General features: G+C 40.7%; 2 protein-coding genes across 5 annotated transcripts in view; one reads left to right on the top strand and one right to left on the bottom strand.

Moving 5' to 3' along the window:
- The window catches only part of LOC104598952 (DnaJ heat shock amino-terminal domain protein (DUF1977)), a 32,791-nt gene extending 11,717 nt beyond the window's left edge, over nucleotides 1-21,074 (top strand). For all 4 annotated transcript variants that reach the window (XM_010261266.3, XM_010261261.3, XM_010261262.3 and 1 more), the window contains one exon: nucleotides 20,534-21,074. The gene's annotated coding sequence lies outside the window, so the exon portion shown is untranslated. The remainder of the gene's footprint in view (nucleotides 1-20,533) is intronic.
- Nucleotides 21,075-23,462: 2,388 nt separating this feature from the next.
- On the bottom strand, nucleotides 23,463-24,101 carry LOC104598951 (uncharacterized). The gene has a single exon (XM_010261260.3). The coding sequence runs from the start codon at nucleotides 23,999-24,001 to the stop codon at nucleotides 23,645-23,647; it is 357 nt and encodes a 118-aa protein (XP_010259562.1). The 5' UTR covers nucleotides 24,002-24,101; the 3' UTR covers nucleotides 23,463-23,644.
- Between the last annotated feature and the right edge of the window lie 2,343 nt (nucleotides 24,102-26,444).

Here is a 26,444-nt window from a genome sequence, read left to right on the forward strand (position 1 = left end):
AACCAACCCTTCCGGAAGAAGAAAACCCTAGCTGGAGAGAAATCTCTCTCCTCTCCACGCCTCCCAATAGAGAGGAGTGAATCGATCACTTCGGGAGGCTCAGAAAATTCCAGAAACCAAACCGCCCTCTTCAGAAAATCAAAAGAAAACTAACAATACCTGGGCACCCAAGACCAGATCAAAATCAAAGAGTCCAACTTTTTTGGGACTCTTCGCCGTACTCCAGTTCTTCCTAATTTTGATGCTGCACAGTAGATCACCTTCCTGATGACTAGATCCCACCAAAAAATCCAAGAATTGGGCAATGTATAGCAGATCGATCAGCGCTTTACTACTTCATGCAATTGGCTGATCTAGGGCTGCATGAGAATGCTTCAAGAAACCCTAGCCGATGCTCTGATACCAAGTAGAAACCTGCTGAATCAAAAAATATGAAAGAAAAGTAGTTTCTTGAAGAGAGAAGGAAGAGAGAAGGAGAAGAAGAGAAGTTGAAAAGAAAAGAGAGCAATAATCTGGCCGCCCCCTTCACTTATTATTTATTTTAAAAATAATAGAACAATACAAAGCCAACTATGCCCTTATAGGGTGGCAAAACATAAAACAACATATATAACCCTCAAAAACATAATAAAATTTGGACTCACATAACTATTGTGGTCCCCACCTCCTATCTAACAACTAATATAAAACATCTACTCAGAAAAACATCATAAAACTGATTAATCTTCAACAGAAGATGTTCCCCATTTTTTTGTTTCTCCTTAGAGGGAGAGTATAGTTGAGGAGAAACAGAGTTAAACTGAAATTTTATTGACTTCTATTCCTGATCCTCCTCCTCCATTTCGTGTCTTTCGGAGATTGCGCTACAAAAATCAAGGCCAACAGAGTTCAGTTGCCACAAAGCTGCCAAAAACTATGCCATCAATGCCATCAGAATCTTAGGGGTTGGATCCTTCACCTCACCCAGGTACTCCAGTTGATGTTCTTGAACCTATTGATATTGACACTTCAACTTCTGATCTGAACCTCCCTATTGCAAAAAGAAAGGGTGCCAGATCATGCACCACACACCACCCCATGTCTCATTTCTTGTCCTATGAGAATGTTTCATTTTCTTTTCGTGCTTTTTTATCTGCCATTGATAGTGTTTCCCTTTCGAAGAGTGTTGCGGAGGCCTTACTTGTTCCTGAGTAGACAAGTGCAATGAAGGAAGAGATCAATGCTCTTCACAAGAATGGCACGTGGGAAAGGAGCTTGTAGGGTGCAAATGGGTGTTCTATGTAAAACATAGGGTAGATGGCTCTGTGGAAAGGTACAAGGCTTGACTTGTTGCAAAAGGCTCTACACAGGTGTATGGAGTTATTTATGTCGTGACCTTTGCTATGGTTGCAAAAATGAACTCTGTTTGAGTTCTTCTATCTTTAGCTGCAAATCTTGATTGGGAGCTTCATCAAATTGACATAAAGAATGCCTTCCTGAATGGTGATTTTGAAGAGGACGTGTATATGACTTAACCCCTTGGTTTTTGTGCTAAGGGCAGTGAATAGAAAGTCTGCAAATTGAAGAAGTCTTTGTATGGTCTAAAGCAGTCTTCAATTGCTTGGTTTAGTAGGTTTCACCAGGCAGTTCAATAGATGGGTTTTAAGCAATGCCAAGCTGATCACACACTCTTTGTAAAGAGGGAACGAGAAAGAACAACAACCTTGGTTGTCTATGTAGATGATATTGTTATTACTGTAGACTAGGTCTCAAAGATTAAGAGATTATAGAAATTCCTAGCTACACAGTTTGAAGTAAAGGACCTGGGGCAGTTGCACTACTTCCTTGGAATTGAAGGCAATATCAAAGACTTGTGGGTAGACTTCTCTATTTATCCATGACCAAGCTTGACATTGCATATGCTATGGGTGTCCTTAGTCAGTTCATGCGTGCATCCAAGGAGGTGCACCTAGAGGCAGTAGATAGAGTTCTTAGGTACTTGAAGAAATTTCCAAGGACATGTTTACTCTTTAGGCTCCATTTGGAAAGAGTACAAATACAAATTTGTAGAGCGCAAAACCTTATATTTTGTATTATTTTATATGGATTTGTACTCCTTCCAAACTAAACCTTCAGAAACATGGACACATGGGGGTAAAGGTGTAAACAAATGCTGATTGGGTCAGCTTAGTGGATGACAGAAAATACACTAGCGGCTATTGTGCCTTTGTAGGTGGAAACCTTGTGACGTGAAGAAGCAAGAAACAGAGTATGGTGGCTAGGTCAAGTGTAGAGGTAGAATACAGGGCTATGTCACATGGAGTTGCAGAGTTACTATGGACCAAGAACCTATTGGGTGAATTAGGATTTCCTTTTGATGATCCTATGTCACTCTACTGTGACAACAAAGCTACTATCAACATTGGAGCCAACCCAGTTCTCCATGATAGAACCAAGCATATTGAGGTTGATAAGCATTTCATCAGAGAGAAAATTGAGAAGGGGCAAGTGTGCACTCCCTACATTATCTTCAAAGAAAAACTTGCAGATGTTTTTACTAAGGGATTATGTTCACTGTGGCATTATGATCTTTGTGACAAGTTGGGGATGATTGACATCAGCGCCCCAACTTGAAGGGGGGGGGGTGTGATGTAATTTGTAATGTATGTTGTAGAGGGGCTTTTTTTGTCTTTTCCTCTTTTTATTATGTACGGTCGCCCTAGTATTTAATCTAAAGTTGGCGCTGCTAGCAAGAACTTTTGGTTCTCATTCATTTTCTCTTCTCTTCTTCTCTTCTTCTCTTCTCCTCTTCTTCTCCCTTGCTAAAAACAAGTTTCATTTGCTATCCTCCCTCAATAGATTTGCACCCTATTAGCTCCCTGTTAAGTAAGAGAATTAGCAAAGTAATTTGTTGATCTATGAATCCACACAATTGACAAAACTCTCTACCCTGCTAGTTGCTTGATTTTTCTCAATGTTGTCTATGCTGCCACATCCCTTGATTTTAATGTTGACGAGTCCCCAATGCCAATAGGGCCTGAAAACAGGGGTGCGATCAAACTGATCCAAGCCAAAATTTGGCTTGTCTTGGCTTAGTTTGACTAGAATACTCCTATACTTGAGTTGAAGTTCAGGTTCGGCTTGAAAAATATTTATTTATTTATTTTTTTTCAAAAAATGGCCGATGGTAGATCAAGGCAAGATTTCATCAAAAGGTTAAGAGGAAGAAGGTGAGGTAATTGAGGGGGAGGGCAAGATTCAGGAAGTTATTATTAGAAAGATGTATGTAGGGAAAGATGGGGTTAAGATGCAAGTTAGATGGCATGGAATTTGGGAGTCTATTTGAGGAGGAACCTAATAAGTTGGAGATGGCCTTTTCTGAAGAAGTGTTGGAATTGATTGAGGGAAATGGAAGTAGATAAAGTGCCAAGCCTAGATGGTTTCACAACGGAGATTAATTAGAGAAGTTGGAGCTTTATCAAAAGTGATCTATTGAAGGTATTTGATGAATTTCACAACAATATGGCACTGGAAACGAGTTTGTTTTCTGATTCATTATGCTAGTCCGTATGAAGAAAGGGGCAATAGGATTAAGAGACTTTAGATGGATCAACTTAATTGGCAGTGTATACAAGATAAAGCAAAAGTCTTAGCAAAAAGGGTGAGGAAGGTCATGGGGCACATCATATTTGAATCTTAGGGTGCTTTTGTTGATGGGAGATAGATAATTGATGGGGTCTTAGTAGCAAATGAGCTGATTGATTCAAGAATAAGAAGCAGGGAACCTGGGGTTTTATTAAAAGTAGACAGGAGAAGGCTTATGACCGTATTAGCTGGTCTTTCTTGGGTTATATGCTATAAAGATTCAACTTTTTCTAACAAGTCTCTAAAGATTCAACTTTTTCTAACTAGTCTCTAAAGATTCAACTTTGATTACAAGTGGAAAAACTGGCTGAAGGTGTGTTACAACAGTGATCTTTTCAGTGATGGTAAATGGCAAATTAGTTGGAAGATTTTGTAGTTCCAGGGGAGTTGAGCAAGGAGACCCTTTGTCTCCTTTGTTGTTTATCTGCATAACAGAGGCACCGAGTAGGATGGTTCATAGGGCAGTCGAAGGTGGCCTCTCGAGGGATTCAATGGTTCATAGGGCAGTCGAAGGTGGCCTCTCGAGGGATTCAAGGCGGGTGAGGAGAGAGGGGTGGCATTACCATATAGATGGCAGTTTGTTCTTTGCAAAAGCATTACAGGAGCACATGGAGACCATTCACATGATCCTCATTCGTTTGAAGTAGTATTAGGCCTAGAATAAATTTGCATAAAGTTAACCATTGGTAGTAGGGGAAGAGATCAATGTTGGGCAATTGGTAGATTATGTGGGTGCAAAGTAGGTAAACTGCCTACAAGGTATTTGGGGATGCTTCTAGGGGAGAAATGTACTTCAAAGATGTTTTGGGAGCTGGTATTGTAGGGAATAGATGGAAGATTGGTGTTGGAAGGCAAGATACTTATATAAAGGAGGAAAACTGACCTTAATTAAAATTATTAAATGCCTGTTATGCTCCTTCCCAACATATCTAATACCTTTGTTTCCAATCCCAACAAGTGTATCCAAGGTCATTAAAAGGAAAATGAGAAATTTCTTATAGGATGGTTGGAAGGAAGAGTTCAAGTTGCATCTACTCAAGTGGAGTAAGATTTTGCAATCCTAGAAAAGCAGGAGGTTGGGTAAAGTTCAAAGTATCGATATGGTATACCCTATTATCAGGTGTATCATTTAGCATCTTTGAGGTACCGATATGATTATTTCAAGTTATTCTTAAAAACTCTTTTTTAATAATTAACATAAAAATAAGTCATTTGTGAAATTTTGAAAAAAAAGAACAACAAATGGGTTGGCCGATGTCCTAGCTAAACAGGGAGTTAATAGATCCACATTATTTTGGGCAATGTTTTTTTTTTTTTTTGATCAATAACTGTGAATTGTATTAATATTATGAAACGTTACAGAACAAGGGAGCTAAACAATCTTAGCTCCTGAGAACAACCTTTGAACACCAAAAAAACAATTACAATACAGCCCAAAATTTGGAATTTCTGTTCACCCCTTGTCTAGCTAGACCATCTGCCAATGAGTTCACTCTTCTTTTTACCCATTTGTATTGAATTTCCATGTCCTTAGTCAGCCATTTAAATTTCCTCTTTTTATTGGTGTAATTCCAAAGTCTAGAGTTATCCTCTTTAAGCCAGTTTACCACAACTTCAGAATCTCCTTCTATGATCAGCCTGTTAATTTGCATATCCTTGATCCTTTGTACCCCTTCAAGAGCTGCAAGTATCTCAGCCCTCAAGGAATCTTTCACCCTGATTGGTCCAGAAAACATAGCTAACAGATTCCCCTGTTCATCTCTTATTATTTTGGGCAATGTTGTAATGTGTGATAGTAAAAAGGGGGTGGCAAACCAAATAGGGCGGGCAAGCTGCTTTTCTATTGAGTTTTTGGGCTATTGTGTAGCTAAAACTTTGTATCTTTCTCAATCATTAATTAATGAACTCATTTTGTTGATAAAGAAAATCACAAAAAGTTATGAGGTTTTCATCCATGGATTTTTTCTTGTCAATATGCACTCCTTTACTTTGGCTACACTTCTTTCCTTTTCTTGGATATTCTGGCATTCCTCTCCTTCCAAGTGGTCCACATAATAGCTTCTTTGACACACTCCACATCAGTTTCCCTCTCTTTGTTGGCCACCCAAAGGTAGTCGGATCAAAAAGCAAATTTGCTTTAGAGGACAAGTTCCACCTACACCCAAACATCATAAAAACCCTATTCCAAATATTAGTAGCAAAAGGGCAAGATATCAACAAGTGGTGACGGTCCTCGCTCTTTTCTTTACACAAAGTACACCAGTTTGGGGATAAACACAAATAAGGTCTCTTCTTTTGCAGGTTATCCAATGTATTGATCTTACCATAATAAGATTCCCAACAGAAGATAGCTATTTTAGGAGGTATAGGCCTTGGCGAAATTTCTTTAGCAGGGAACACCCCAGAGGAAGGACTAGAACGAAGGGACTCGAAGAAAGAGGCACAAGTGAAGGATCCATTTGGAGTCAAGTCTAAATTCTTTTTTCAAGTTTAGGAGGGTTCACATAAACGAAGTCTAGAAGAAGTAAAAGCTCATAGACACAAGTAGATTCTTCATCCCTTAAACTTTTACAAAAACCAAAGTCCTAATTTAATGCCAGCGGGGAACTAGAGGTGAAAGGAACCTTGAAATGGGCTTCTTTTTAAAGAGGGAGATAGAATAGAGAGGGGAAACAGTCTTTTAGGGGTTGAGTACCCACCAAGCATCTTTCTAGAAAAGAACAAAGTTTCTAGAGTAGACATCACACCTTTCAAACTTGAGGAATTTAGGGAGGTGCCAAAAATTTCCTTCCAAGGTGTTGTGAGTAAGGCTCACTGAGATACCCCAGGTTTAACCCCACCACACAACTTTTTTTTTTTGATGAATCCACCACACAACTTTTCTCAAAATTGATTTTCAAATTAGAAGCATTCCTAAAGAGAATTATTTGATTTTTTAGGTTTCTCACCTTCATCAAGTCAAAAACCTCACCAAAAAATATGATGTCATCTACAAACTGAAGGTGAGTTATCGGAATTCTGTCTCTACCTATTCTCCACCCTCTTATTAACCCAACCTTATCCACTTCTGATAACAGTCTACTAAGAGTATCCACAACCTGTGTGAATAAAAAAGGGGACGATGGATCACCTTGTCTTAGGCCCTTACATGTTGGGAAAAAAATCATTGACTACCCCATTGACTAGAACTGAGTAATAGTAGGAGGTAAGGCAACCATTAATCCATTTGCACCATCTATCCTCGAATCCACACTTCCTTGGCACCTCTAACAAGAAGCTACAGTCCACTAGATCATAGGCCTTTTTAAGATCCAATTTGCAAATAAAGCCTTGATTACCTGATCTTCTCATCTCCACACATTCATTTGCTTTTAGGATCTGATCAATTATTTGTCTCCCCTGAACAAAGGCACCTTGCGCTTGACTGATGATGGAGGGAAGCACCTTTAGATCCCTAGTGATAAGACCTTAGCCAGGATCTTATATATGCTAGTCACTAAACTAATAGGTCTAAAATCTCTTGGATGTTTAGGCTTTCTTTTCTTTGGAATCGGAGCTAGGAAAGTAGCATTAACTCCATGACTTATAACAAAACTATCTTCAAACTCTCTAAAAACCTCAATTAATTATGTTCCAACAATCTTGAAAGAAAGCCATAGTGAAACCATGCAACCCTAGTGCCTTGGATCTATCCATTGAGAAAATTGCTTGCCTAACCTCCTCCTCCTCAAAGTTTCTTTCCAACCATCATTTGTCTTCTTTAGAAAGTCTTGGCCAAATCACTCCTCCCAACTCCTCTCTATTGCCTAAAGGCCTCCTCAAAATAGATTTGAGATGAGCCACAAAACAATTGGCCATCTCTTCTTGGGATTCAAGGACCGAACCATCCACTTCAACTTTAGTCAGTAGATTTTCCCTCCTCCTTCCATTGGCTAATTCATGAAAGAATTTAGCATTGCCATCACCTTCCTTGTTCCATTTACATCTGGATTTCTGCCTCTAGGAGATTTCTTCTCACAAGAGGATGTCTTCTAAATCCCTCTTCAACTTCCATCTCAAATCTCTTTCCTGTATATACGTGATTCTTTGGGACTCCATATCCAATTCCACCATCTGGATCATCAAAGAAGATTTCATTTCTATTCTCTCAAAATGTTCCCTATTCCATTCTTTTTCATTTTGATCTCAAGCTTATCAATTTTCTTTTGTGAAATTTCACTCCTTTCCACTTCACCCACTTATTTCTACCTTCCACCATTCCCCAATTTTATTCACAAAGTCCGAGTGTGTTAGCCACATGTTTTCAAATTCGAAAGGTTGAGGTCCACACCTAAAAGATTCATGTCTTAGCTCAATGGGACAATGATCAAAAGTAACACAAGGTAGAGCTCTGAATATCAAATCTCTCCAGTGACTTTCCCAACTTTCATTAAAGAGGAGTTTGTCTAACTTAGAACAAGCTGGGGTTTCCTAAAAGTTGGACCAAGTGTAAAGAGCTTGTAATAGAGAGAGTTCTTTTAATTCACAGGTATTAATGAAATCATTGGACTTCCTTATTTTGGTTGTAATAGTCTATTGGGGATTGTTTGATTCATTAGTAAAACGAATTACATTGAAACCCCCCCTAAACACCAAGGACCATCCTACAACCCTTGAATCCCAAATAGTTCTTCCTAGAATTCTTTCCTCTCTTTGTAATTGCTTGTACCATTTACATTAGTTAGTCCCATGTGAAGCCATCCTCCACCACTCTAAACTTTAGAGGCATCGTGAAATTTCCTATTAATTCCTCCACTACCTCCACAACATCCTCTTCCAGAAAGTGACAATACCCCCTGAGGCCCCCCCAAGGTGTAGACCTAACTTTTTCCTCTAGATTTCTGTTTTCTTGGTGCTGAGATGGTATGATTCTAGAACAGAGAGAAGAGATGAAGGAGAAGAGAGAAGAGAGAAAAGAGAGGAGAGACACAGAATTGGGAGAGACAAAAGTCAACTGGCGGCACCAGTTTAATTGGTATTTATACTAGGGTGACCATACAGAAAAAAGAAAGGATAAAATTACAAAGGTGCTCTTGCGGCACTAAACTAAAAATAAACTAAGTTATTTCAACACTCCCCCTCAAGTTGGGACATAGGTGTCAATCATGCCCAACTTGTCACATAAATCGTCGTGCCACGAGTGGTGTAAGCCTTTTATAAATATATTTGCCAATTGCTCTTTGGAACTCACATATGGGGTGCACACTTCTCCATTAACAATTTTCTCTTTAATGAAGTGTTTGTCAACCTCTATATGCTTAGTTCTATCATGAAGAACTGGGTTGGCTACAATATTGATGGCAGCCTTGTTGTCACAATACAAGGACATAGGGCCATCAACAGGAAAACCCAGTTCGTTCAACAAATTCTTTATCCACATGCCTTCAGCCACTCCATGGGACATTGCTCTATATTCAGCTTCAGCACTAGACCTAGGCACCACATTTTGTTTCTTGCTTCTCCATGTGACTAGGATTCCTCCCACAAAGGAACAATACCCACTAGTAGACTTTCTGTCATCAACTGATTCAACCCAATCAACATTTGTGTAGACTTCAATCTTCAAATGACCATTCTTTTGGTATAACAAACCAGCTCTAGGAAACCTCTTTAGGTATCTGAGTATTCTTTCTGCTGCCTCTATGTGTGTGGTCTCAGGAGCGTGCATGAACTGACTAAGAACACCAATTGCATAAGCAATGTCTGGCTTGGTCATGGGTAAATACAGGAGCCTTCCCACAAGTCTCTGGAATTGTTTTACATCTTTGACAACTTCACCACAACAGTCACCCAGTTTGTGATTTGGATCAATGGGAGAGTCGGTTGGCTTAACCCCTAGTTTTCTTGTATCCTGTAACAGATCTAGGATATATTTCCTTTGAGAAATGAAGATCCCCTTTTGAGAACGGGCCACTTCAATTCCAAGGAAATATCGAAGGGGACCTAAATCCTTCACCTCAAATTTAGTAGCTAAGAAATCTTTCAGTCTCTGAATTTCAACATTTTGGTCACCTGTGATCACACTGTCATCAACATACACTATCAAGGCTGCAATCTTTCCTTCCCCTCTTTTCACAAATAGAGTATGGTCAGTCTAACATTGTTTGTAGCCAACCTACTGTATAGCTAGATGAAACTTGCTGAATCAGTTTCTCGGAGATTGCTTCAGACCATACAAAGACTTCTTTAGTCTGCACACTTTTTGCTCTTTGCCTTGGGCACTAAAGTTAGGAGGTTGGACCAATCAATTTGCCGTAAGGGAGAAAAGGACTCTAATGGAGTTCATCTTGGCTACTGGGGCAAAAGTCTCTGCATAATCTACACCATATACTTGGGTAAACCCTTTTGCCACCAACCTAGCCATACACCTTTATATTGCGCCATCAGCCTTGTGCTTTACTGGGAACACCCACTTGCATCCTACCGGTTCCTTACCTTCAAGAAGATCTACTAATTTCCACGTACCATTTTTATGTAGGGCATTTATCTCTTTTTTTGATGAATGATAATAAATTTATTAATTCAGAAGCAGGTTTAGAGTGAGTTCATACAACATCCCAAGGAGAGGCGCGAGCTGCAGCCCCTCATTGAATCTTACAAGTAAACTAGGAAAGAAAAGCAAGAATCACAACTGAGCCCAAAACAATTCTTCCCTATTTACCCCTTGCTTAGCTAACACATCTGACAAAGTATTTGCTGATCTCCCCACCCATTGTACAGTGACCAACATATTCCTTGTTAACCAACTAAATTTCTTCATTTCATTCTTGTAACGCCACATAGCCTCTTCAGGATTTTTCAACCAACCCACCACCACTTTGAAATCCCCCTCGATTGTTAGGTGTTGTACCCCCAGCTGGTTTGCAAATTGCACCCTTTGTACAACAGCTAAAAATTCTGCCCTGATGGAGTTCCCAATTCCCAAGGGACCTGAGTAGAGCAACAAAATCTCTCCCTTCTCATTTCTCAAAGCATCCCCCATTTTGGATAATCCTGGATTACCCATGCTACTTCCATCAAAGTTCAACTTCAGTGAGCCTTCGGATGGAGGAGACAAGCTTGTAATTGATTTGTCCTTTAGAGATGAACACCTCGCTACTGCTTACCAATTTCTCCAAAGGTCATTAAAGGAGATTTGATGAAAGATTTCCAAGGTCTTCAGCCAAGGTATTGCCCTATTTAACACAGTCTTTCAATTCCTGACTGCTCCTTTCCTTTTCTTGAAAAATTCTAATATTCCTTTCTTCCCAAAGAGTCCAAATCAAGGCAGCATGAGCACATCTCCACATAATTCTCCCTATTGTTGTAGGCCAATAAAAGGTAGAATGGTTGAAGAGCATGTGAACTTCTGCTGGTAGACTCCAACTACTCCCAAACAATGAAAGTAGCCAAACCGAAAGGTCTGCAAAAAAGGGACAAGATATTAATAGGTGGTAACAATCCTCATCGTGAGCTCTACAAAGGATACACCAATTAAGAGAAATACAGAGGAAAGGTCTTCTCTTTTGTAGATTATCTAGAGTGTTTACTTTCCCATGGAATACTTCCCAACAAAACACCATAATTTTTTGGGGAACTGGCCTGAACCAAATTTCTTTTGATGGAAAGGGTTGGTGAGTAGAAAGTTGAGAGTTGGACTTGAAGAAAGAAGCACAAGTGAAGGTTCCATTGGGTCTAGGAGTTCATACCCTCATATCTGGCTTGGAGGGATCCAAACAAACCTGATTAAGACAACCAAGCAAAACAGAAAGAGATTCAATTTCATCAACCCTAAGTCCTCTACAAAACCCAAAATCCCAAGTAGGATCTGTTAACAGGTGTATTATATATACTGTACACAGGCTTAGTACCTACAGGGGTATTTTCGTAATTCTGTATACATTTTGTTATGTACGGCCAGAACAGTATAAATAGATAGCTTCACTTGACTGAAGGGAAGTTTTGTTGAGGCCATAACTCAATTGCCTCTTATTCTTCTTCCTCTTCTCCTTCTTCTTCCTTCTTTTCTCCTTCTTTTCTTCTTCTTCTTGGTCTCCTGCTCAACATGGTATCAGAGCAGGTTCGTCCATGCCTAGAAAACAACTAGCTGAGGTCTCTCTCCTCTGCTGCGAAGGAGTTATAGTACTGATGTTCGAAGACAAGGAAGAGGAAGCTTTCCTAGTGCTGCGGTTAGTCTCCACTGCCGAGTAGGGCTCTGCTACAAGTATGCTGACTGTTCAACTTCCTAGCACAGAAAAAAGGTTCGGCTACATGTATTTTTGCTGGTAACTGGGTTGCTTCGGCTAAGAGGACTGTAGAAATCCATCCCAGATGTTCGAAGGAAGGCTCTGACCCGAAGGGAAGTTCGAGTTCATGACTGATGACTGTGCTGCCTATTGCTGGTACTGAGATTTTTTTTTCTCTCTTCCTGTTTATGGCTTCTTGCACGACTGTTAATGTTCCAGAATCTGAGTAGGGACTGTTCCCCTTCCTCCGATTGTATGTTGCCCTAGTCTGCACTCTAAGGGGCTGTTGATGAACCCTAGAACTTGAGTGACTGTTCGGCTGCCCTGGAAAGTGGATATCAGCCGATTAGGTGTGGTGAATCACCACTCGTATTGCTGCTCCTACTGTGACCTTTTTTTTTGGCTGAGAAGCTGTATCAAGGTTGTGAACTGTAGGTCTTTCAGACCTGGTTACACTGCATGTGCAGTTCGTATAGTGTTTTGTGGACTCCTACACACTGTAGGTGATAAACCCTAGTACTGCAGTTGCAGTGTTTGTGCTTGGTTCTCTGTGGGGCCGAAAATCAGCAAGTGTCCTGTTGTGGACTGTTGTAGCTCTGTAAGACTGTGCTTTGGTTTTGTGTATTTCTGAACTGAGAATCATGAGTAGTGAAGATTCAGCTACATCCGGAATCTCCACAATGCTGAATGGAATGAGTGGGAACAGTGATCTATCCTTCCCTATGGTTGTTGTTCCTCTTGACAGGTTAAACTATCTAGAGTGGTCAAGGGGGATCAAACTATACATAACTGCAAGGGGAAAAGTAGGCTACATAAATGGAAGAATCAAAGAACCACCTTCTGAAAATGCAGAACGTGATAAATGGATCAGGAGAATAGTATGGTTATGTCATGGCTTTTGATCTCCATGGAACCGCAAATAAGGAAGAACTTCATGTGGGCTGAAACTGCAAATGAGATATGGGATCAGGCAAAGTCCACCTATTCTGAACTTCGACACTATGCCAAAATTTATCAACTGCAAGCAGCTTCATCTACTTGTAAACAGGGGGAGAGGAGTTTATCAGTTTATTACTCTGATCTGACAACTGTTTGGAAGGAGCTGGACCATTACCAGAACATTGAGTGGAAGTGTGAGGAAGATGCAAAATTGTATAAGAAACTTGTCTCATAGCAAAGGGTGTTTGCCTTTTTACATGGTCTCAATCCTATCTATGAACCCATCAGAGTACAAATTCTAAGTTCAAAGGATCTTCCTTCAATTCAGAGGTCTATGCTCTTGTCCAGTCTGAAGAGAGTAGAAGGAACTTGATGAACAACACCGGAGGGGATGCAATTGTGTTGGCAACAAAGGGGGGTCCCTCTACTAGTGGTGGACCTTCTTTCAAGAGAGGAGATCTCCAGAAGAAAGCAGAAGATAAGGAAAAATTGTGGTGCACTAATTGTCAGAAGCCCCGGCACACCAAAGATACTTGTTGGGATCTCCATGGGAAATCGAAGTGGGCTCAGGATTTACCTAAGAAGCAAGGTTCAGATGGTATTAGAAGACCCAAGCAACAAGGTACCAAGAAACACCACATGGCCAATATGGTTACTCGGGAGAATCAGCCCTCCACCTCCACTGTGACTCAACCACCTCATGGCCAACCTAACTACTCTGGATCCGACCCAAGAGAGGATATTGTCAACTCCTTCCGTGACCATTTGGAGCTTTATGGTAGAACAATTCGCCAGATGGATGATCCTCCCACCACCTCTTTTGCATCCACATCAGGTAATCCTTCCACAGCTTTCCATGTTGCTTCTCACGACCTTGACTCTCCATGGATCATTGATTCTGGAGCGTCAAAACACATGACTGGTATGTCCTCTTTCTTCCAAACTTATCACCCCCTTTTTGGAAGAGATAAAGTGAGACTAGCTGATGGATCATACTCTCCCATAGCTGGTCAAGGAACTCTCTCTCTTCCCCTTGGCCTTACTCTTTCTAATGTTTTTCATGTTCCAAAATTTCCTTTGAATTTGTTTTCAGTCAATAGTGTTACAAATTCCTTAAACTGTTCCATGACTTTTTTCCCTTCCTATTGTGTGATTCAGGATCTGGCCTTGGGGAGGACGATTGGTAGAGGTCGTATGGTTGATGGACTCTATATGCTGGAGAATACGGCTGCCCTTCTTGTTACAGAGTCTATGAGTCAGTTCAAAAAGAGTAAAATGTATTTATGGCATTGTCGTTTGGGTCACTTGTCTTTTGAGTCCCATAAATGTGCAAGTCCGTGTCTGTTTCCAATTTTTCTTGTCAAACGTGTCAATTAAGCAAGCATTGTAGAACTCAATTTCCTCAAAGAAATAGTAAATCTGAGTTTTCTTTTCACATTGTGCATTCGGATGTGTGGGGCCCTATTACTTTACCTTCTGAGAGTGGCTACAAGTACTTTATTACCTTCATTGACGATTATTCCAGATACACTTGGGTATATCCAATGCGAACCCGTGAGGAAGTCCCAAAAATTATCCAAGATTTTCAGCGGATGGTCTTCACCCAATTTCAGACCGAAATTCAAATATTTCAATCAGACAATGCAAAAGAGTTTTTTCATAGTGACCTCACGGAGTTCTTTGCTTCACATGGCTCTCTTCACCGGAGCTCTTGTGCCCACACGCCACAACAAAATGGTGTGACTGAACGGAAGAACCGTCACCTTCTTGAAGTGGCACGGGGTTTACTACTCCACATGAATGTTCCCAAACATTTTTGGCTTGAGGCCATCCTTTGTTCTACATACCTCATTAACCGAATGCCCTTTCGTTGGTTAGAGTACAAAGCTCCACATCAGTTTCTCTTTCCTAAGGCCCCTCTTCTTTTTATTCCTCCCCGTGTTTTTGGTTGTCGGTGTTTTGTCCAAAACCTTTCCCCCACCCGGGGAAAATTGGACTCTCGTGCTATCCCATGTATATTTCTTGGCTACTCATTCTTTCAGAAAGGGTATCGTTGCTTTGATCCTGTTTCACGGAAATTCTATGTCTCCATGGATGTTACCTTCTTTGAGGATGAGCCCTTCTTTCCTGTTTCTCCTCAGGGGGAGTGTAGGTATGAGGAGAAACTGGTTCAACTTCCTCCTTCTGATCCTCCACCTTTCTGTGTTTTTTCTCGTCGTCGTAAAGGCCAATCAGGTTCAAGAGCTGAGGAGAATCCAAAAGCCGTACCTCAAATGCCATCAGATTCCTTGGGGGAAGATCATACTCACTCAGGTAACTTGACTCCCAACCTCCCTGTTGCTAATGATCTTGACCTTTCCATTGCCCACAGGAAAGGTGTTAGGTCGTGCACCACCAAACACCCCATTTCCAACTTTGTTTCCTATGGGAACATCTCACCTTCATTTCGTGCTTTTCTTACCTCCATTGACAGTATCCCTATTCCCAAGAATGTGGCAGAAGCTCTCTCAGTACCAGAATGGATGAAGGCCATGAAGGAAGAAATTGATGCTCTTCATAAGAATGGCACATGGGAACTTGTTGATCTCCCTAAGGGAAATGATCCAGTTGGATGTAAATGGGTGTTCACTGTTAAGCATGGGGCTGATGGAACCGTGGAGAGGTATAAAGCTCGTTTAGTGGCAAAGGGTTTCACTCAAGTATATAGGGTTGATTATGTAGAAACCTTTGCACCTGTTGCCAAAATGAACTCTATTAGAGTCCTCTTCTCTCTTGCTGCCAATCTGAATTGGGATCTACATCAGCTCGACATCAAGAATGCCTTCTTGAATGGTGACCTTGAAGAGGAAGTTTATATGGTTCAACCCCCCGGTTTTTTGGCTCAAGGAAGTAAACAAAAGGTGTGGAAGTTGAAGAAGTCTTTATATGGGCTGAAGCAATCACCAAGGGCTTGGTTCAGCAGATTTCATACTGCAGTCCAGAAGAGGGGATACAAGCAATGTCAGTCAGATCACACACTGTTTGTAAAAAGAGTAGAAGGTAAAATGGCTGCCCTAATAGTATACGTGGATGACATAATTGTTACTGGTGACTGGAAGGATGAAATTCAAAGTTTGAAGGGCTTCCTTGCCACTCAGTTCGAGGTGAAAGATCTAGGTCCCGCCAAATACTTCCTTGGGATTGAGGTTGTCCGATCAAAAAGGGGTATCTTCATCTCTCAAAGGAAATATGTCCTAGATTTGCTTAAGGACACTGGAAAGATTGGGGTTAAACCAGCTGACTCTCCCATTGATCCCAACCATAAGTTAAGTGACAGTCAAGGTGAACCACTTAAGGATGTGAAGCAATTTCAGAGGCTTGTAGGGAGATTGTTGTACCTCTCTATGACTCGTCCAGACATAGCATATGCTGTTGGTGTCCTCAGGCAGTTCATGCATGCACCTAGGTCCACCCACCTTGAAGCAGCAGAGAGAGTACTACGGTATCTTAAGAAGTTCCTGGGTGCTGGTTTATTATTCCAGAAACATGGACACTTGAGGGTTGAAATTTACACAGATGCGGATTGGGCTGGATCTCAAAGTGACAGAAGGTCTACTAGTGGTTACTGCACTTTGTAGGAGGGAACCTAGCTACTTGGAGGATTTAGAAGCAAATTGTGGTAGCTAGATCCAGTACTGAAGCTGAGTACCGTGCAATGGCACACGGAGTAGCCGAAGGTATGTGGATAAAGAATCTATTGGGAGAGTTGGGTTTTCTAGTTGGTAAACCCATGACTCTACTCTGTGACAACAAGGCAGCTATCAGTATTGCTGCCAACCCGGTACTACATGATAGAACAAAGCACATTGAAGTTGACAAGCATTTTATCAAAGAGAAAATCATCACAGGCGAAGTATGCACTCCATACATCAGCTCTGAAGACCAACTTGTAGACTTATTTACAAAGGGGCTAAACTATTCCAGACATCAAGGTCTCTGTGACAAGTTGGGCATGATTGATATCTATGCCCCAACTTGAGGGGGAGTGTTAATAGGTGTATTATATGTACTGTACACAGGCTTAGTACCTATAGGGGTATTTTCGTAATTCTGTATACATTTTGTTATGTACGACCAGATTAATATAAATAGATAGCTTCACTCGACTGAAGTGAAGTTTTGTTGAGGCCTTAACTCAGTTGCCTCTTATTCTTCTTCCTCTCCTCCTTCTTCTTCCTTCTTCTTTTCTTCTTCTTGGTCTCCTGCTCAACAGGATCTAAGGGTGTTCCCAAATGTGAGACAAATCCTGAGACCACCTCTTTTTTGTACAAAGAAACAAAAAATAGCGAAGGGAACAAATCCTTTAAAGGTGTGTCTCCTACCCAAATATTCTCCCAAAAATGAACAATGTTGCCAGAACAAACTTCATACCTGATAAAATTGAGGAATTGAGGATGGGTGTTGTGAATGGCCTTCCAAGGTGCTGCTAGTTAGCTTGCCTTGATACACCAACATCCCATCCATTCTTTGACCTCCCATGAATGCTTCCCACCACCTCATGCCACAACCATTTCCCTAACAGAGCTTGATTTTTTCTAGTTACCCTCCCAAGTCCCAAACCCCCATCTTCTTTACTTTTGCACACAATTTCCCAATTAACTAAGTGATCCTTTTTTTCTTGTCCCGGCTCATAAGAAGTCTCTCATCAACATCTCCAGTTTCCTAGCTTCCCTAACTGGCTTTCATTGCATCTGTCCATTCAGGTACCACGAGAGCTGGTTAACAAACAATGGTGTAGGTTCATGTCTGCATAAACACATATATTGATGGAAGTAAGGCGGATGACACATGAATTGAGAGCTAAATTTCTTTGCTCGCAAAAATCAGCAAATAGTTTCAGATACATTGACAAGGGGAGAACAGGGACAGAATGTATTTGGGGGGGGGGGGTTATTAGGGAATCTGATCTCTAGTATTCTATACAAACTGCACGGACTAATGGGTAAGGTAGCATCTAGGTACAATTGAGTATTTAGCACATTCTTGCCATACATATTATCCATTACTTTGTCCTCAATTAACAAAATTGAATAGTGTTAAATAAAAAGAAAAGTCTCATTTGAGTATATCTATGCTCATATATCATTTGCAAGGTTCAAGCGGCTGGGTATGCGTAAAACATTCTTCCAGAGACAGAACAAGTTGTAAATGTATGGCAGTTACAGGCATTTGGCCCAATGATGGTATACTTGATTGGGCCTGAAATGCTATTGGCATGGACTGGTAGGTGCCCATCCTTTTACCAATCAGATGGCAGGAGTGGCATTAAAACATGCTATTGTCATAGCTGTACGCGATAGGATTGAACTGAACTTCCCCAAGCTTTAAATAGGGGAGGTTGAGTATGTAACGTTCACTGATGGCTTACATAAAAGCCCTTCTTTTAGTATAATAATTGATTATTTGGCATAAACTAAAATAAATAATTTGAGAAAGAGGGAGATGTTCTGTAGCTCAGTCTTAATTATTCAAGAGGGGCCCGAGTGTAGGAAACCCAGGCCCTTCTGGGTTAGGTGGGGTATTGAAGAATGAAGCCGGGAATGTGATACTAGAGCAGAATTGTTTGCTGCCCTGCAAAGTGTACAGTTTGCAGCTCAATTAGGGTGGAACAGCTAATAGTTGAAGGTGACTCAAAGGTTGTAATAGGCTGGTTGCAGGACTCAGAGTCAGTAGTTTGGTGCTTCAGGAATGAAATTGAAAAGTTTAAGGTGCTGACAAGAAATATGGACCTAAGAATACAATGGGTGGGGAGATCAGCAAATGCTATGGCGGACTGTCTAGCCAAGCAAGGGGCAGCTAGGGAAGTTTTGTATTGGGCACAACTGTAACTTATTGCTTTCGTTTTCTTCTTTAGTGGAGAGATCGCAGCTCGCGCCTTTCCAAGGGCTGCTTGTATGTGCTAATATTTCCAAATTAATAAAAGGTTCTATTTATTTATCAAAAAAAAAGAGGGGGCCGAGTGGGAAGACAGGCTATGATATTAATTGCAAAAACATCTTTTCTGTTTTCATTGAAAATTCTTTAGGGCTTGTTTTATTATTTCCTAGTTGCCTAGCTCTAATTTGGACATTGTCATGCGCAAAGTATTAATATTGAGAAACAGTAGCTGGCCTAGGATTGATATTGAGCTGAGACTGAACAAACTTTTAAGTATAGAAACTACTTCTAAATCTAATTCAGATTTTAAATGGGTGGGTAACTTCTCTTTCAAAGAAAAATTCCCTTCTGTTTTTGCCCTGTCAAGATATAAAGATAAACCCTTGTACTCTTTCTTGGTTCCTTCAAACTCGAGGAATGGTGTTGATTGGCATTTGGGGTTGAGGAGGAGTGTGAGGGATTCAGAATTTGATGAGGTTTTGGACTTGATTCATATCCTTAGTGGGATTTATTTGGATTTCTCTAAATCTAACAGTCGTATTTGGACCCTATCCTCCTCTGTTGTATTTTCCTGGGCTTCTTTCTTTAAGGCCCTGATCCAACCTTTTGACTCTTTGGGATACCTTTCCTGGTGTGACTTACTCCAAAGGAAAATGACTAATTGGTGTTTATCCCCACACAAGTGTGTTTTTGTAAGGCTAATGGGGAAACTTTCTTTCATTTATTAATTTCCTGCCCTTTTGCAACCGTTGTTTTTTTTTTTTGATAGACGAAAGAAATTGATATTAATATTGAAACAGTGAGCATACAAACAGTCTAAGAAGAGGCATGACATGCACTCTTCTTTAAAGATGAAAGCACAAAACTCACACTAAACAGAAATCTGTTTACAAAGTTGCCCAGTACAAAGAAACCCTTGAGACCCCTTGTTTAGCAAGAGAATCAGCCAAAACATTTTCTGATCTGCTAACCCACTGAAAATTAACTGACATGTTTATTGTAAGCCAATTGACTCTTCTTAGAGGATCTCTATAATCCCAATTAACAGTATTTGGGTTTGCCAACCAACCCACCACCACCTTGGAATCTTCCTCAATTACCAAATTCTCCACTCTGAGTTGGTTGGTTGGCAAGCTGTATTCCTTGTACTGGTGCTAGTATCTCAGCCCTTGTAGAGTCTCCAACTCCCACTGGTCCTGAGTATAAGGAAAGAATGTTGCTATCCTTATCTCTCAAAACTCCTCCTATGCCCGAAGGTCCTGGGGGTTCCCTTGACTACTCCCATCAAAGTTCAATTTCACAGAGCCCTTCAGAGGGGGTAGCCAGCTAGCTTGTGTTCTTATCTTTTGAGGAGATGTAGAAGCCACTGCTGCCCAGTTTCTCCTGAGATCATGGGAGTAGTTCTCAAAAGTGCTGTAGTTTTCAGCCAAAGGGTTTCCCTTGTCCGACACCCTGTTCATCTGAGCACCTAGGTGGTAAAGCTTTATTAGTAACATTCAGTTGCATGTAGGCACAAAGCTCTTTTGTTATATCCATTAACTTGTGACTTCCTGATAGTTTTTTTTTTTCCCTCCCTAAAGCTAACTTTTGCTCGAAGACAGGTTATTCTAGAAAATAGTGTCCATATTGAAGATTGGCTATTCTAGAACGTGCGAATTACATCTTCTAGTAGTTCTATATTATTCTCAACACATAAATTTGGTGGTTCTGGCAGTTAGCTAATAGCTATCATGCCATACCTCTGATGGACCTAACTTTCATTCTTTGGGTTTTTTTTTTTTTTTTTGCAGTGGTTATTTTGGGCAGGTAGAACTTGTTGCTACATTTGAAGACACATTTATACTCAAGTTCAAGTGGGTGCTGGTAGGTGAGTATTTTCAGGACCCCGCTTATTAAAACCTAGGCGGTTCACTATTTGGCTTTTTTCTATTGTGGTCGATGATCACCGAAATGGGCTGGTATAGAAGAGATCAAACAAACAAGACATAGGACATCTGCATCATACAGGACGCTTGTTTATGGTAGGATTATATCAAGGACATGCTCATGGTGAGTCTTTATGGTATGCTCAATGCTTACTGCAAAAGGCTATATTCTATAACCTAAAAAGTCTGATTTTTGTGAGATTCTCATTTGTTTTGTGGTACCTGTGCATATAACATGCATTTGTCAACGAGCAACGAGTATATCTCATAATAGTGTTTCATATCATTTGAAAATATGATGAGCTAGCTCATTATCTAATAATATGATTCAACCTACTTAAAAATGAAAATTTGAAACTTCATGTCATCTTTTCTTAAATGAAACATCTTTGATTTGAATTCATGTTATAAACGATACCATACAGGATGGATGTGAGTAGTGTCTGTTTTGGCATTTGATTTCATTGGTTACTCCTATGATTGGTGCCGTTGATTGGTTATAAATTTTTCTGGTATGATGTCTTTCCGGCATCATAGTCAAACCCCTCTATAATACTCCAATTTTAACATTTCATAAAAATTAAATAAAAAAGTCCCAATTAAAGACCTAGGCTAGAAAGCCTTGATGAAAATGATGTTTTGAAGATCCAAACCATGTTATAAACTGATACTTGTCAATAAAACGGTAACAAGTTATTCAGATCATGTTGGATTCTTATATTCTTGGTCTTGCTGTTGTTGGACTTGGACAGCAAGAAATCTTTTCGACTGCAGCACCGAAATTATGGAAAACTGGAAAACAATGATAAGAAAAAAGAGGATGACGAATATACAAGAAACCCCAAATTCTCCAAGACTGATCATCCTAACCCTATGTCACAGTTCTCCCGTAAACACAAATTCTACGCCCATCAAATGGGGGTGTGAAGGAGATCAGTTGATGAGCGATCAAAAGCCCAGCTGAAGCACTTCTGTGTGCCAATGCGGGTTGCTGCCAATCTTTTATGCATTTATCGGATTTCAAAATTCGAACAGTTAAAGCAAGAAAGGACCGTTGACCGTATCATGTTCCGTGTCTTGCGGCATTACTTTCCGTTTTCGCTGCCATGTTTTGCCAACAAGATCAAGCGCTCATGGTCATGGAATCTTGAAATTTTGAAAGGAGCAACACCTGTTTTATTGTAGTCTCCCAGCAGCAGCTTCCTTTTATGCATTTATTGTAGTCTCCCGGCATTAATAACTTTAGTTGAGTGGTAATGTGTAATATACTAATAGGAGTAGGAGAGAGAGAGAGAGAGAGGCAGGCTTGCTGCTGGTGGTTGGTTCCTGGATTCCTTCACCATACCACGGCCCAACTTTAATTTTGTATGAATGCAAGGCTCTGTTTGGGAAGAATGCAAATACAAATATATACCATAAAAAGCCTTACATATAAAAGGTTCACAAGAATAGGCGCCCAGATTGGAATGGCTCATTCAGATTCCAACCATTTGGTTGATCAGAATGACATTCTTGGGAAATGGTATTTCTCCCAACGGGCGAATGGCCATTCCATCCCTTCCCTTCTTCTTCCCCCCTTCTGACCAAAAAAAAAAAATCCCACTTTGATCCAAAGCCCTAATCGACCAAGCTGTCACCGTTTCATAGGCCTTCCTCCATCCAAGTTAACCTTCGAGCATCACCATCTCTGGTGAAGTAAGGCTGGTTGCCGGTCATCCTTCCCTTGTATCTCCTCTATTCTTCTTCTTTTTCCCCCCTTTTCTCTTCTTCCACCCCCTCTTCTTTATCTCTCTTCCTCCTCGCCTCTATTACCACCCCCTATTTTTCCTCCCCTCTCCTTCTTCTTTCTCCCCCTCTTCTTCCAATTCCAATCCTGTCTACAAGCAAAACAGACCCATAGTATTTTAAACCTTGTATTTGCATTCTTTCCAAGTTGGAAGGAGTACAAATACACAAACGTAGGGTATAAATTTTATATATACTCATACTGTACATATTCGTATTATACTCGTTCCAAAATAGCCTAAATCCTCGTTAAAAACATAAAATATCAGGATAATATTACTTTTTCTTTTACATCATAAAATTAGATGGGTTGGAGTCAACCCAACGCACAGCTGTAATGTCTCACTGTCACCGTGGGTAGGTATGGGGAGCAGATCCGGACTGCGCATATTATTGAGTAATCAACCCAACTTCCATTTCAGCTTCAGCCATTAAAGAAGCTCACAACCTCCTTAATAGCTCATTACTATTAAAAAGGCAAAGTAATAAATCCTTCTTCAGCTCACTTCCACTTCAAGCTGTTACCACCACCACTTATATTTAACCCAATTTTCTAGTCTTATTATTAGGGTTAGTTGAAGTGATAAACCCAGTAACCCACAAAGCATCCACCTTTCCGTATATTGCTAGCTCTTGTTGTTTACTTGTTTTGCAACATTGTTCTTGTTTTTATCTCCCATTCCATCCGAATGAACCCCATCAAATATATCAGAACATTCACAAAAGGACAAAACAATACACACATCAATACGTACATACGTACAGAGAGAGAGAGAGAGAGAGCATCGTCACCACTTGGCCACCGACAGACAGTCGAACATAGCTAATGTTTTCTCCCTCCCCTCCTCGTTTTCATCACCATCTCCATTTCCAGTACCCAGAACGTTGTGAAAATTTCAAACTCAAATTTTGATGCTCTCAACTCCCAATTCAATTAATTAATCTCAACTTTCGTCTACCCCCCAAAAAAAAATTAAATCGAAATCTTAAATGACAATACATCCACAAATTCATAGAACAAACAGAACTCTGTTCCTTCACCTGGAAATTTCATCATTACGCTTTAACCAGTACATAGTGAGTTAATTATCTGCGTATATATATACGTATAGAGGGGGGAGGGGGGAGGGGGGTGGGGGAGGTCGGGCCTCACGGCGGATAGCAATGGCAATATGATCGATGAGCTCGTCCTCATTCGGAGTCGTCGTCGTCGGATCCGAATAAGGAGATGCGGTTGTACAAGAGAAAGAGCAGGAGGACGAGGAAGAGAGCGACGCCGACCGGGGACCCACTTAGGCGGTGGATTGAGTCCGGCTCGCCGGTAGAGAAGATGTTGGAGATCACCGTGCCTCGATCCGACGACAGGAACTGTATGAGAAGGAGCAGCACGATAGGGACTAGTAGCAGGCCGACTGGGCTCAAGATCTCCGAGATCGCTCCGGTCAGTGCTTCTCCCTGCTCGCTAAGTAGCACCGGCACCACCACCACTAGGCCCACCACCACCGCTAGCAACACCCCGTGCGGAGCTCCTCGCCTTTCTTCTATCATTTCTTCTTCTTTGCCTTCGTTGGTCGGGGAAGGGGGGGGCTCTAAGCTCTCTGCTACTTCCTTTATATAAGGAGAAACCGAGAAACAGAAACACTGAGAAGTGAGAAACAGAGAGTCCCACTGGGACGCGTTTGTCTATAAAAAGTGAAGAAAGGCGTCCCTGTAAAAGGGTATTTTCGTCAATTCATTGACATCATGAGGGCTGCATTGGAAATTGAAAACTCTATGCGATGACGTCATCCTCGCAAACAGACAAAAAGCCCCTGTCAGATCGCGTGTCGCATGATGATTGCACTTCTGCGTGGCGTCAAAGGATGGCCCGAATTTAAATTTTGACACGTGCCAACACGACGAGGCGCTTCTTCATATGAGCTTTCGCATTCTATGCCCTATTGGCCCAGGCCCAACAATTTCGATAAGACTTTTTGGGTTCAAATTGCTTCGTTATTTGAGTTAAGTAATCTTTTTCTTAACTTATTATCAATAAAAAAACACAACAAGCCCAAACATAAAATGACAATACTACCCTTAATATTACACCTTAACCAGGGGAAAAAGGCCAGTCAATCGATCGGGTTGGAGCCAATAGACCCGAATCAATTCGGAGTCCTTAGTGGACCCGAGTCAGACCCGACCTGTTGACAGCCACCCAGTTGGGTAGAAGAGGAGACAAGAATACGTGAATTCAGGTTAAACAAATAATGGTTGTGATTTGTGAGATAATCAAATGAGATCACATGAACGTCTGTTTCTAACTAAAAAACAAAACTTTTAAAAATGTAAAAGAAATACTTGGTGTATGTATCTCTAATCTCTATACAGTTGAAGCTGAGAAATTTATTGGAAACAGACATTGTTAGAATCCCTACATGAACACAGGAAGGATGTATTATATTTCATGGGGAAATTAATTGATCCATAGATATTATTACTTTATTAGCAAGATGAATAATACCATCTGTTGATTAACGCCTGAACCGAAGATTCTTTGATGATCACTAGGAACCTGCATCATTCACATGCTGCGTTGGGATTTCCTTTTTTTGTTAATTGAAGTGGATAGGTGAATCAATTTAAACATGAACCACCTACAATCTACATGGATGGAGAAACCAAGGGTGAAACTCAGGCCCTGTTTGGGACGTTTTCTACATTTGGGGCTATTCAGAATAGACCTCTTCATGGGTCGGGCTGGGTTTTTCTTTATAAATAGGATTTTATTAGGCTCGAGTCCAAGCCCGACCCAACCAACAGGCTTACAACATGGGCCCGAGCCTGGCCCTAATAAAAAGCCCAAAGCCCGACCTAACAGAAAGATGGCCGTTGGTGTTGAGTTCGCATGATTGTGTTTGTCAGTGTTGAGTTTGCGCTGATAAAGCTGAGCTGAGATTTTGAAAGTGAAAAGGAGAAGTGAGTTCGCGTCGATGAGAGAGAGAGAGAGAGGATTCACCACCGGTCCGCTAGAGTTCACTGGTTGCATTGATGTGTGTTCGTCAGTTCTGTCTTCCTGAGAGTGTGAGGTGTGACTGTGAAAACTGAGAAGAGAGAACTAAGGTTCGACTAAGACTAAGAGAAAGAGATGAGTGTGAAGAGAGGGGTTAAGATATTTAGGGTTAGGGCTTTTGCTTTAACTTAAAGGTCGGGCCGGGCTATTTTGACAAATCCCAAGCCCGATCTAAAATAAATTCAAGTCGGGCTTTTAGGCCTGATGTCAAACCCGTGGGCTCAAATCTGTGTTCGAGCCTGTCCAGGGGTTGGGCTGGCCCATCGGGCTACCCAGCCCATAAACAGGTCTAATTCAGAGTAGCTTCTATGTTATTCTTAACAATTTTGGCGTTGGGAACATCCGTATTGATTTTCTGGATTTTCAAATTTTCACCAAATATAGCTTCAAAAGATTTTCATATGGAGCTCCACTCGAAATGTCAAAAGTTAGCATCTCGAAAATCCTCTCAAATGGGAATTTAGATTGGAGCAGATTTACATTAAAATCAATTTGAACTGATTGGAAGATCCAAACATTGAATTGGACCGGTCCAACATGGTTCTGATTATACCAAATCCGATTTAATTGGCACCCCTAAGTCGAAACAATCTCTTATGGATGCCCAAGTATGAGTTTAATACAACCAAAACCAAACTAATCAAATTGTGAGATTTGTCAAGTCGCATCTACGCCAAGACTGCACTATTTGATGTGAACTATCAATGACGCCCAATTGAAGCCATGTCAGGTCCAACTCGTAAAGAAACGACACGACACCCCAGAAAAAAGGTCAATATCCCAAGGCTGTGTTTAGTTGCAGTGTAATTTTATTTGCATTAATATAAATGCATAGGAGTGCAAATGAAAAAAAAATGCAATTTCTTTTGTAATTTTGTTTTAGATTTTACCTTATTTTGCTTTACATCATGATTTACTTTGCAATCAAATAAAATAAGC

This window comes from Nelumbo nucifera, chromosome 3, assembly GCF_055504915.1.
Source record: "Nelumbo nucifera cultivar China Antique chromosome 3, China Antique-T2T, whole genome shotgun sequence".
NCBI lineage: Eukaryota > Viridiplantae > Streptophyta > Magnoliopsida > Proteales > Nelumbonaceae > Nelumbo > Nelumbo nucifera.

What these genes read in the sequence shown, in the direction of transcription:
- LOC104598951 (XM_010261260.3), bottom strand. Translation starts at nt 24,001, where the DNA reads ATGATAGAAGAAAGGCGAGGAGCTCCGCACGGGGTGTTGCTAGCGGTG.